The 12,390-nt window shown below is 36.1% G+C and overlaps 3 protein-coding genes across 3 annotated transcripts in view; 1 reads left to right on the top strand and 2 right to left on the bottom strand.

Moving 5' to 3' along the window:
• Window positions 1–5,246: 5,246 nt before the first annotated feature.
• On the bottom strand, window positions 5,247–7,079 carry LOC134753932 (transcription termination factor 5, mitochondrial-like). Its single transcript, XM_063689910.1, has one exon. It carries the CDS (start codon window positions 6,844–6,846, stop codon window positions 5,296–5,298), a length of 1,551 nt encoding a protein of 516 aa, XP_063545980.1. The 5' UTR covers window positions 6,847–7,079; the 3' UTR covers window positions 5,247–5,295.
• A 2,145-nt stretch (window positions 7,080–9,224) lies between these two features.
• LOC134755250 (uncharacterized) lies at window positions 9,225–11,451 on the top strand. The gene is made up of 3 exons (XM_063691767.1): window positions 9,225–9,445; window positions 9,716–9,991; window positions 10,415–11,451. Exons 1-3 carry the CDS (start codon window positions 9,304–9,306, stop codon window positions 10,681–10,683), a joined length of 687 nt encoding a protein of 228 aa, XP_063547837.1. The 5' UTR covers window positions 9,225–9,303; the 3' UTR covers window positions 10,684–11,451.
• A 201-nt stretch (window positions 11,452–11,652) lies between these two features.
• Window positions 11,653–12,390, bottom strand: part of LOC134754840 (uncharacterized) — a 193,962-nt gene continuing 193,224 nt past the window's right edge. Inside the window, exon 11 of the mRNA XM_063691271.1 lies at window positions 11,653–12,211. Within this exon, the coding sequence (XP_063547341.1) occupies window positions 11,706–12,211 (506 nt within the window). The 3' untranslated portion in view covers window positions 11,653–11,705. The remainder of the gene's footprint in view (window positions 12,212–12,390) is intronic.

Raw genomic sequence — 12,390 nt, 5'->3', positions numbered from 1 at the left:
ATGAAAAGTGTCCATCAAACATAGACCTAGCATTACATAGACCAGCTATACGCGTGCGCCCGTAAGGGATAGACATAGATGACGTCATAAACGTGGGGATACCATATTGGTAAAAATTACCCCAATATTTGATATCACGTTGGGGCGATTACCCTGGAGGCAAAGTTAGCTTGTTTGACGGTATTAAAAAATTGTTAAATAAAATGTCAATGGGCCGTCCTTTTTAGGCGTATAAACAATGAAATACCTCCTATAATTCGCGCAGGTTGTCGCGACGCTGTCGTATTGAACACTATAGACAAGCAAATATACAAGACTACCATAATAGTCCAGAACGCCGCGACAATAGGAATAACTGGTATTGTATGTGAGGGTTGAGGAGTGGTTAGTCCTACCTCACAGTCCAGTTGTAGTCTTGATAATCTGCTTCGCTCATCTGCCTTATGCACCATCTGTGGTTAAAAGGGTTTATATGAAATGACGCATCACTAAGTGTCTACCACTAAGTATGAGAGTTTAAACCTCTATCTTTTATGTCTATATGTTTCTAAGGATGATGGCATCTTCCATCAATCATAAATAAGAGTTACATAATATCTATTCGTTACTATAACATATATGAGAACCTTTATAATCATAAGGGGGGCGCCTGGCGGCCGAAGCTGCCACCCTTTCGTGCTGATAAAGGAATACATAGCGACCGTAGTCACCTCTGCACTCCTGCACAGGATAAAGGAGAACCTAGCAGCCAAAGCCACAGAACTCCTAGAGCCGGCCACACTGACGAAGGAGACGCCAGCAGCCGAAGCCACCTCTCTCCTACATAATCTATAAATTACCTAGTCCGCCTTACCTAAGATGGGCTCCAAAGAACTTCCACGACCTTCATCGTGAACTCATAGGTACAAACTTACTGGATCCACGGATTACCGCGTGGCAACCAGCAAGATGGCTATTAAGTTATAAATCAAGATAATTGTACAATAGTATAAGACAATAGGTACAAAGCAGTAAACACTTAGCTTTCAGGTAAACCAGCCCATGTGGTCACCGACTCTGCGCGTCGCCTGTCTTGGCTCCTTGATAATAACACTTGTACTAGATCTATCTTCTTCTTCTATTGTAACGGCAAAATGGCCGTCCATAATGTTATGCAAACTTTTGTCCCATAGACAATATCTTATTTAAACCTTCGCGACACTGTCGAACCGATCCGACTTGACTCGATCGGATCGACTGTCGCGACACAGGTGGTATAAAACTAAACATGTTTAGTAAATAAAACGTAAAATAAAATGTATTAAGGGTTTTAATTTAAAGAAATCACAAATCGCAATCACACCAATTAATGTACACCACATTTAATCTTCACAACATTTGTTTATTTATTTTTGGAATTAGAAGTACGAAAAAACTTCGAGGTCAAAATTACCCATAAAATTATGATATTTTCATCTGGTATCCCTAACATGATTGTTATGCAGCTAAATTAAGAAGAAGTTTAAAAATGGCTGACCTCAGACTCCTACCTACCTACGTAATTTGGGCGGATAATTTTACAAATAATGTTTTGTTAATTTGCGTAAATAATTGTGATATTTTTATTGAAATCATTTGATTCTACATTGCTTTGAGTGTAACGTAATTTTACGATGTTATTCTCACATATTGCGTTAAGAGGAAGGTGTAAAATACCTCAGAATAATGACTAAAGCATAGAAGTAGGGCAAAAATGCTTCGCAAATATGTATACCCGTACTTTACTTCCTTACGAATTAGATAATGTGCCGAAAAGAGATGCATATATGCTTGTTATTTCTCATTTACGTACGGTGTCATAAGTTTGATAATTTGCTAGGGATGTAACTGTGTCGACTTTTTATATCGATAAATTATGCATAAGTTTATGTGCCGTGTAAAAGAATAATCACGAAATTGGCAAATTGATAATAGTCTGGCTAATGAAAGTTGAACCTGAAAAAACGCGGCAATTTTAAGAAATCTGTAGCAGGCGGCTCGTTGAAATGAAATGAAATGCGTGGAATACAAGGATTGCATAACTTTTATACTTTTTATAATTTTCATATTCTAAAAATCATTAAAAAGTATAAAAATTATGCAATCCTTGGAATCAAAGAGCCGCCTGATATGAGGATATAGCTTTTATCTCATTTGCAGTCTACCACTCAGAACCGTCTAACTATACCTCTCGTTTTTTTATCATTATAAAGAAGGCGAGCGATCTTAACGTGTCGTTTTATCGAAAAACACTTTGAAAATAAGTCACAACAAATATAATATACGATAATTTACATACTTTTGCTTTCATAAGTAAAATATTGCTATATTTATAAAAAAACTTGTCAATAAAAAGACACGTGGAAATGGTTTACCGTTTTTTCTAATGCTAAAAGACTAAGTATAGTTTCTAGTCATGTACAGTCAGCTGCAGAGAAAAGGCACCCCCCCTGCATACAAAGTTCTGTAAATTAGTATGGACGTGGGGTACCTTTTCTCTGCAGCTGACTGTACCAAATAGGAAATGAAAAAAAAAAAAACGTTCGTGTAATATTTTTTTTTATTTAATAATAGGGAATATTACGCGAAACTCGGCGTAGGTGGCGCCACTATCACAATCGGAGGGTCTATCGTGAAACAAGAAAATCGAACTTTCGTTATCTAACATCTCTGTCACTCTTGCGTATTCGAGCGATAAAGAGGCAGCTAGATAACGAAATTTCGGATTCGAGTTTTCCGGTAGGTCCCCTGAAAACTTGTCAAAAACCTGTGCACTAAAAAAGCTAGTGCTGCACTCTGGTGGCAGAACATTGCAGTAATATCCCCTATTCCTCGTCCTTTGGAAATCTGAAATAAAAAGTTGAGTTTTGTGAACAATATTAATAAAAGGAACATTCACTGTCTGTCACCAGGCTGTATTTCATGAACCGTGATGATGAGATGATGTATTTCTGTTGCCGCTATAACAACAAATACTAAAAAGTACGGTCCCCTTGGTGCGCGCGTCCGACCCGCACTTGACCGGTTTTTAGTATTAAACTATAGTCTGGCAAACACAATCTGTCAGTAAGTAAGAACAAAGAAAACTATAGGTACAGTCGAAGGCAAAAATATCAATCCAGACAAATGGCTTAAAAATATGTGAACACGATTTTATTGTCTAAGCGTACACATATTTTTGAGACTTTGGGAATGTATATATATTTATGCCCTTGACTGTACTCATCAATTAAAATGAGACAGTCCTGGGCCAAACTATAAGAAAGCTGTAAATGTCGATAGGTTATTGATGAGGTCGATACATCACTATGCCAAAAATATAACCTATCATACTTAGCAGAAAAGTTCGAAAATATATGCAAAAATCTATATAGACTTGAATGCAAGTAATAATTACATAAACAACATATCGATTTCTATGTTTAGGGTCAGGTCCTATAAATTAATTTGTTCAAAATTGAACAAAACTCACCGATTAAAGGTTATCGGTTCGTGCGTATTTTCTTTTCTTCCTGTATGCGATTTACAGCCCTCGATCACACAAGACATTATCACAAAGGGAACTTCAAACCATTACAAATAAAAACTCAGCACGTTTTCCAACAATCTGTCAGGAATAGCAACAATATAATTAAAATAAACCAAGGTGACCGCTAAAACATCCCGAAATATTTCAACTAAAATAATACGACTATGTCAAGTTGTTACAGTTGACACCTACCTGTGAAATAACGAACATATATTTTATTTGGCTGGATTATATTATAGAACCACATAAGACCATTTGACATTTCCCTCAGTTCATCTTATGACAATACTGAAAAAAACGAAAGAACTTGCGGATTGTTGTCTCACTCACTCATAGACAAAAAGTAATAACGTGTTGTGAATACGATATCTTTTACCAAGCTTTTATTTTTGCCCGGCTTCTTTGCTTTAGTCATTATTCTGAGTAAAATACCGTACTTACGTGTGAAAGATTATGATCTCATATTTTTGCTCAGAGCGGCTATTACGGCCGATTACAGAACAATTCACCAGTATTTTATCAAAGTTCAAGCATTCAAAACGCTAACCATCACTATATTTCACAAGAGAAAGCACCATGTCAAACAAACAAGGATAATTAAACAAGCAACGAACAAACATGACATGTCACGTACTTATTTGTTTGCCACAACCTCGGTTGTGGCAGCGGTGGAAAAGTGAAACTATGACAAGGACAAACAATAACAGCGCTTTCTCTGCTACTCCTACTGAAAGATACATAAGACTATCCCGTTCGGTCATTTTCCCCCACTCCTCATGACCGATCCAGTTATACTAGATTCATGCCATCAAAAAACAGTAATTAGGCGGCGCCACCATACACCGAAATACTACCAAAAACAACCTACGTAATTTGGTCGGGTTATTTGTTGCCTTATATGGTTCATGTTTTACTCATGTCCCAGAGCCTAACTAGCGCCACCGGAGAGATTAGGAACTATTATTTAAAGCTTAACGCGGTCACTTTTACAACAATTCTGCCATAAGAGATTGCGATCCTTTCTATACCATCCATAGCAAAGAGTAGTATATATAATGGGAAATGCCTCTTAATGGCTACTCTGTTATTATATCCTCCTAGTTGTTTTGCCCACCAAGCACCAAAGGACCCTTGACACGAGGAATTTCGTGCATCTCTATCGCACGCGCGTAATTATACTAATTATGTTGCTGTCGCGTTCATGATGCCGGCGGTCAATGACACTGTGCGAGCGGAACAGCATTATAATTAGGCGCGTGCGATAGAGACAGGAACAGGCGGGTCAATGCATGAAATTCCTCATCCTTTCTTTAGCACTTAGGACTTTTTATATTGTCAAAGGACTGTCTCATTTCAAATATAGACAGAGAGAATCATACTATCTTCGTCTTACTCTAGTACTAGCACTCAAAAGAAAAGAATGAGTATAGTTTTTAACCGACTTCAATTTCATAGAAGGAGGAGGTTCTGTATTCAGTTGTGGCTATTTTTTTTTTGTTCTTATTTACTGGCAATTTGGTTTGACTAACTATGGACTTCTACTGAAAGTTCTGTAACACCATCTAGTTCGGTCATACCCCTCTCCCCCTTGTCACCTCTATAGCATTGGTCCTCTGAGCTCAACCCAGACCTATTACAGACTCAAAGCAGCAGCAGGCGTGCTCAAAGAGAATATTAAACACTATGTAATAAAACTCAATTTACTTCAACATTGTATTTACAGTGTGATCAAGAACATGATCAATTGATCATGTCACATCTTGGTAATTTGACATTTCAATATTCTTACATTTCTCTTCAGTCCAGACACCGTTACCTGAAAAGTAGTGATTCTTTTCTAAATAATATAAAACTAAACTCAATTTTTGGGATTTCTCTAATTTTATGAAGTCTAGTAGTTCAATGCTGTACAATGGTTCAGCAGGTTTTTGTTTTGCCTCCAATATATCAAGCACTTTCTTTATTTTAGTCCAGGGATATAACAGAATGGGACAGTTTTCATAAATATCTTGAACACCAAACTTCCTGGAAAGCTGTTGATAGACAAATTTAACTTGCACCAGAGGCACATTGATCCAGAATGGATGTCTCTTGACCATATTCCTAATTTGAGTAGGAGTGTACATATCTCCAAGAGATTGTGAGATGCAGAATACTAGGTCCTTCCCCTTGCCCAGCCTATCTCCGGGGGCTCTTTCAAAGGTCTCATATTGAACTGAGCTACCTGAAAGTATATTAAGACTCAAACATTTTTTCCTATTGTTATACAAGCTTCTTAATCTGTGCATTGCTGTATTTTTGTAGTGTATCATTTTGAGAAATCTAGGATGGTTCAAGAATGTTTGAAATTCAGGAATAGACTTAGCTTCTTCCAGTCTTACTCTTACAGTATCTGGACTCAGGGTGTATATATCAAAACACCTTCTCTGAGCCTCATCAGTGATGCCGTATTCCTGCAAAATGTTCCTTGTTTCTACCATCACCTCATATTTCTTGGTGGCTAATTTAGGATGCAGCCTCAAAATTTCTTTTATATCAATGCCGCCTATAGAACGAAACTTGAATATTATTTTCTTTAAGTTTTCAGGATCGACATGCACAAGATACAAATTAGCTTTGATTTTCTTATCAGGTATCTTGACCACTGACTGCAGTATATTGAGTGTTTCATTAATAATTTCTAGTGGCCGATGCTTAATTGTTGGGTAAGTTTTTAAACCCCTTTGGAATTCATCTTCAGTTAAATCTAGCATTAATTCTAGATACCTTTGCAATATTTTCAGTCTTAAACTATACATTGTTGTTTCATTAATGTCTCCGTATATTAAGGTAGTCAGAGATGTAGGCCATTGTGTCATATAACTTGCTAATCTATTTTCTACATTCAACATAGTTGGTAGCTCTCCAGATTTCTTTAGTTGCCCTATGGTTTTCCGTTTAATTAATTGCAAATATGTCAATATGTGTTTTGGTGTTATGTTTTCAAATCCACATTCATCCAAAACCTTATGGCGAAATTTCATTGTGATAGGCAATATACTGAACAACAGTGGATCCGTAATTAAAACTTTTCTTGTAAATCCCAGATCACGTACTATGTCAATTAGGCACTTCAGGTTAGATTCATCTAATTTATTTACGTACGGTTGTTTTAAACATATAAATTCTGCTTGTTCTTGGGTGATACCAAAGTATCGACATAGCTTGGAAGAGCCGATATTACTTACGGCCGAAAAATATCGGTTCGAGTAGGGCCTCCAATAAAGGAGACCCAATTTGTAAAATTTCTGAATAATCATTAAATTTAGTTCTTACATAATATCCATCTTCATAGTGATGTTTTCTCTTGTTTTCTAACACAATAAGACAAAATTTCTAAATCAAAACAGTACTTTTTAGGTTATGTTATTGTACAGTCGCCATCAGATATATCGGAGCGGCCGAGGTGCTCAAAAATATCTGAACACGCACCTAACGCCTTGACAATAGAGACGTGTTCAGATATTTGTGAGCACCTTGGCCGCTCCGATATATCTGATGGCGACTGTACCTCTATGCAAAGAGTATATAACTATAACCCAAAAAATATAATACTCACTACGAGAAGAACGATAACGATAACTCCATACAAAAAAAGTCCCTTTCAAAAGCTCGTTTATACTAGTGGCGCTCTGGTTCTATAGCATACACTAAAATTGAGAACCCGCTTAGCCCAGCGCGTATTAGCAGTAATTAAATATTAAATTCAGGTAGGTAATGGTCCTGGGTTCAATCCCAGCGAGGGAATTTCTTTTCGTATTTTTTCTTTTTTCTTTTTGTTGGGGTTAATTTATATCTCAAATAAATAAATAAATATGTGAAGAGATAATGATTTTTATTATATTTAGAAATTCTTACAATACAAAAAGACAAACAGTTATTAATTATGATATGATATAAATAAATATTTTCATTCCTATTACGTAGGATCAAAAGAGCTTGATTAGAAAAAAATACAATAGGCAGAAAAAAGGCGTATTCTATACAAAATTATGCATCGGACGGAACTAACTGTGGAACTTGTTTATAATATTATTTAAAAACTTATTGGCACTGAAATGGTGGGCTTGTCAAATACAATAATGCTTTTAATATGGCTTTTTGTATATTTACCTAAAAAAATATTATTATTTGGTACCTATATTGACATTTCATGTCCGAATAAAAGTATTGAGTATATTTGGAACATATGGTCACACACCACAATTGCAGGTAATGTTAATTGTGATCATATCACATCTATCAGTCCAAAACAAAATAAATACATTGATTATGGCAAATGGCAACTAAAGTTGTTATTACGTCTATCCGGTTATGGGACATTTTCTACTCCACACCTCAGCGCAGCGGTCTTGGTCACCGGGAAACGAGTCTGGATATGCGGCAGATCCTTGCCCTTTGAGCTTTTTCAAACATATTATATATGACGGTCCAGGGTTATACTATCATCTCACGCTCAAGCCATCTGTTGATTTACTCTCTAAAACAAAACGGTCGCAAATTAAACAATATTAACTAACTTTCTTCGCTTAAAATTGCTACCAGGGGTCTAAATTTGCCAGCTTTGAGCTTAAACAATATGTGAGGTTTTGCATCTATCATCTATGATGAACTATGATTGTAATTTCGGACGCAATATAACGTCTGCGGGACTTAAAGTGATAGTAAGATTAAATTATTATATTTGAATTTGGCAATAAGTAGTACGCTTATTTTTTTTAAAGATTTATATATTTCTTACCTTGAAATAATTATTGTTTCTAATTTATTACTACAACGGTTTAAATTTAACCGAGTCTGTGCGAGGACGCATTTAGCATACGTTGCTCGCGCATATGATTAGTTTTAATTTTTAAAACTACTAAATAAAAATATTTTAAGCAAATAAATCGTTAGTTTTATATGAAAACTTTGATTTTTTTGTGTTCAATGACTTTAATGACAGCATCGACATTAAAGATTTTGTCTGTGTTATTAGTTCTTACCATTGTATAATTAAACAAGGTATTCTCTCCCGAGACTCGCGAACCACGTGACTGACACGAGCCTACGTCATTGTGCTGTTAAAAGGTTCACGATGACGTAGGCTTGTGTCAGTCACGTGGTTCGCGAGACTCGGAAGAGAGTACCAGGCGGAGTATATTATTATACCATGGTTCTTACCAGCCAGACCCAAGTGCAAGAGGCACGTCAACCCTCTGTAGATTTTATAAACATAGACAAATACAAACTGAAATAGATAATAATTTATATCAAAAATAAATAATAATTTACATATAGGTAGTAGTATAGTAGGCATTATCGTGTACTTTTATTATGTACCTATGTTACAACTTCTTGAATAAACGTCTTTTATTATTATTATTATTATTAGTGTGACTACTTTATAAATACAAATCAAAATCTTTGATAAAATAATTTGATTTGTTCGTTCCCGGACTTGTATAGACGAAGCCCAAAGTTGCTGTTGTAAAATATTTTTATGTTAATTACTGGCAACTTTTTCTACTCTTTGAGAACGTTGAGAACGGACAACACATAGAAGCTTTTGGTGGGTCATATATTTCTAAGGAAGTCAATAGGCCTGGTCTGGCTGCCCTGGCTGGTCTGTGGTAACTGGTAAACGTAATGTCAAGTTTAGGGCGTAGCGTAGGTTAGATTAAAATTGTTTACGACATTCGATATTCATTGATTGTATTTCTGTTATTACAATATTTATGATGGTTTCCAAGTCAAAAACTGGCTTGTTTGCGCTAGGATTTTACGCTTTAGCGTCCTTCTTTATTATATTGGCCTTTGTAAGTCCATACTGGTTGGTTACTGACGGCAAACTTAAAAACCCTAAGTTTATTCAAATTGGTAAGCTTTCACGACTACTTGTTACCATAACTTAACTTAAAGTATTGTTAAACAGCAACTTAAAATTTATTTGGCAATACCATCCTGGAAACAAAATGCAGCTTATGTGATGGTCTCGCATAACAGTGCAATACAAATAAAACACGAACTGTTCAACCGCAACCAGTCAGAAAAGAGTAGTGCTTGCATTGCACCTCGCATACTACTTGCTGCAGCTAACTATACCGTGATTTAGATTGAGATAAGAAATAATAAAATGGTGGATTTCAGGTTTGTGGTTAGTATGCTTCAATGGGTTTCAAGAGCCGCACCACTGGTATGACACAGTGTTCACTGGCTGCTGGTGGGTGTTTGAAGAAGAGTACTATATCATCCATGACATACTTCTCCCAGGATTCTTCATCGCTACTCAGTTCTTCTTCACTGTATCACTGTGTGCTGTGCTCGTGTCTCTGTTTCTGGCATATCTCTATTTGCAGAAAGACAATGATGATGAAAACTATTTGACTCTTTTGGTGACACTGGGAACAATTCTAGTTATTGGAGGTTTGTAATATATTTTATGATCGAATAAGACTCCGCTGGCTTGGTCACCTAGAGAGGATGGGAGAGGATCGTGCTGTGAGAAGACTGTATGTGGGTCACCCAGCGGGAAGCGTCCGTCTGGGCGTCTCAGATACTGCTGGAGTGACAAAGCCAATCGAGTCACTGAGCCAATGAAGTAAGTAAGTAATAGGATTTGTGTTGAAGTTTTATGAATATTCTGAAGTCAATATAATTGGTATGAAAATATTAAAAGTTTATACATATAATGTCATATTAATTAGCTTAATCTTCTAAACAAGCTCCCACATTCTACTGTTGATTTCAGTTATTTTTAACATAATCCAAAAATCTTGGGGTCCTGAAATAACATTGATATCATTTTTTTCAGAATTGAACATGGTTACATGTTTGTTTTTGTTCTAGGATTTTCTGGTATTATATCTGTGGTGACATTTGGAGCGAGGGGTGATGGCCGTGACTGGATGCCAAACTGGGAACACAATGACCTCGGCTGGGCATATGCCATGGGCGTCATTGGAGTTGTCATGCTGTTTCCAGCAGGCATTCTGTTCTTGGTTGAAGCGAGGGTGCACAAGTATAAGAAACTGCATGAAATGCAAAGTCGTGAGCCGTCCTCATACACAATGCATGAAAGGAAGTTTGCTTATGCTGGAGGACACACAGATATTTAATTGGCTGTAAGAATTTTAATTATAGACATATTAATTTCATTTAGATAGTAGATTAGTCATTATACATAATGAGCTGATGACAGTCATAAGTATAGAGTAATTAGTTAATAACAATATTATAGACTAATGTAATTTTTTTTCTTTTATTTGACTCCGTCCATGTTTTACAAGAATCTCATGTACAAAAATTGTACTTTTACATATAAAAAAAAAGTCACCCAATAAGTTGGCTCCAGTGACTTAAATAAATGTCAAATATCATGACTACCTTGAAAAAAAACTCTTATCTTATTCTGTCAATGTGGTCGCTATATGGATAAGAAATAGTGGTAAGTATGGGTTGCATACATTACTGCATTTCAACTGAGTAATGGTATGAGTTACAAGATTTTTTCATAGTATTATAAAATGAAAGTTCTCTTGCCTTTGTTGTAGATTGCAAAACACAATAAAATTAACGTAAAAAAAGTTTTTAACTCATAATCCTACAGATGTATAGTGCTGGTGGGGATAATATGGGGTAAAATTCTTTTTGTTGTCTTGTTTCTGACCACTGTCACGACACAAAACTGAGTCGAGTCCTGACTCCAGTCAGTTTATTCTTTATCAATACTACATTGTGTCTGTGTGGTAGGGTAGCTGACCTTGCGTAGGCGTGTGAACTTTCATTAAAATAAGTTTGGGTTGTGTGGGCATGCTGTAATGGCAGCTGTATATGTAAGTAAAGAAATAAAATTCACTTCCATAATTATTTAGTGCCTTAGCATAGATCTATGCAGGACTGTTTAAATGCATTTTATTTACTTCTTGTAGTTTAGTAAATAATAAAACATTTTTACATAATTATTATGTTTATTATTTTTCCTGTAATATTAATAATGATCATACTGATCATGAAATTGTAAGTTAACACATTCAGTGCCAGCGCGAACCACACGCTACCAGCGTAGCCGATAACACGGGAAAAACCGCCTACGAATAGAGAACCCGCCTAGCGGGTCGCTGGCAGTGAATGTGTTAAGTTATAGTAGAGTTTTATAACTTGATTCTTTGACGTCTGTGGCCATCTTAAAATTAGATGGAACAGTGTTAGAAGAAAGCAAAGCATTCTTAGCAGCATCAAATCCAATTGAAACACAAGATGGTTCATTTAGATTTGAAAGAACTCCATGAAGGAAGCCGCTAGCAAAACAATCTCCAGCTCCAGAGACATTTTGTATATTTTCACTTATATTAACTGGATAGAGCTTTGCCGTCGTGTCGTGTCCATTTCCGTGAACATCCTTGTTTCGTACAATGATAACACCTTTGGAACCTAATGTTACAATTAGGCATTCAATAAAACTTGATAACATTTTAGACAAGTATAAAATTTCATCTACGCCGTTAACATAATCAGGAAGCATGTAAGGCTTGACGAAGCGTGCCATTGCACGTAGCTCGTTTAAATTTGGTGAAGCATAGGCAATGCGTAGTCCGCTGTGCAGAACCTTGGTTGCTTTTCTTAGATCCGTCGGCTCAAAAAACACTGAAAACGAAATAAACTTTTATTAAAATTAAAATAAGTAGTTCCAATTGAATAATATTAATTATAACAATACGACGCTTGACTTTATTAAAATACTAATTTAAAGAAACCGCCAACAATGCCGTAACCTGTTCAAGTTTCCGTCTCTCCGCTAGAGGCGCTAGCGCAACATCCTGCAC

This window comes from Cydia strobilella, chromosome Z (genome assembly GCF_947568885.1).
Source record: "Cydia strobilella chromosome Z, ilCydStro3.1, whole genome shotgun sequence".
Taxonomy (NCBI): domain Eukaryota; kingdom Metazoa; phylum Arthropoda; class Insecta; order Lepidoptera; family Tortricidae; genus Cydia; species Cydia strobilella.
This window is presented reverse-complemented; position numbering and strand designations above follow the sequence as displayed.

Excerpts from the sequence above, each read along its gene's own strand:
- LOC134753932 (XM_063689910.1), bottom strand. The coding sequence starts at position 6,846 with ATGATTATTCAGAAATTTTACAAATTGGGTCTCCTTTATTGGAGGCCC.
- LOC134755250 (XM_063691767.1), top strand. The coding sequence starts at position 9,304 with ATGATGGTTTCCAAGTCAAAAACTGGCTTGTTTGCGCTAGGATTTTAC. Across the intron at positions 9,446-9,715 it reads CCCTAAGTTTATTCAAATTG|GTTTGTGGTTAGTATGCTTC; the intron begins GTAAGCTTTCAC and ends GGTGGATTTCAG. Across the intron at positions 9,992-10,414 it reads AACAATTCTAGTTATTGGAG|GATTTTCTGGTATTATATCT; the intron begins GTTTGTAATATA and ends TTTTTGTTCTAG.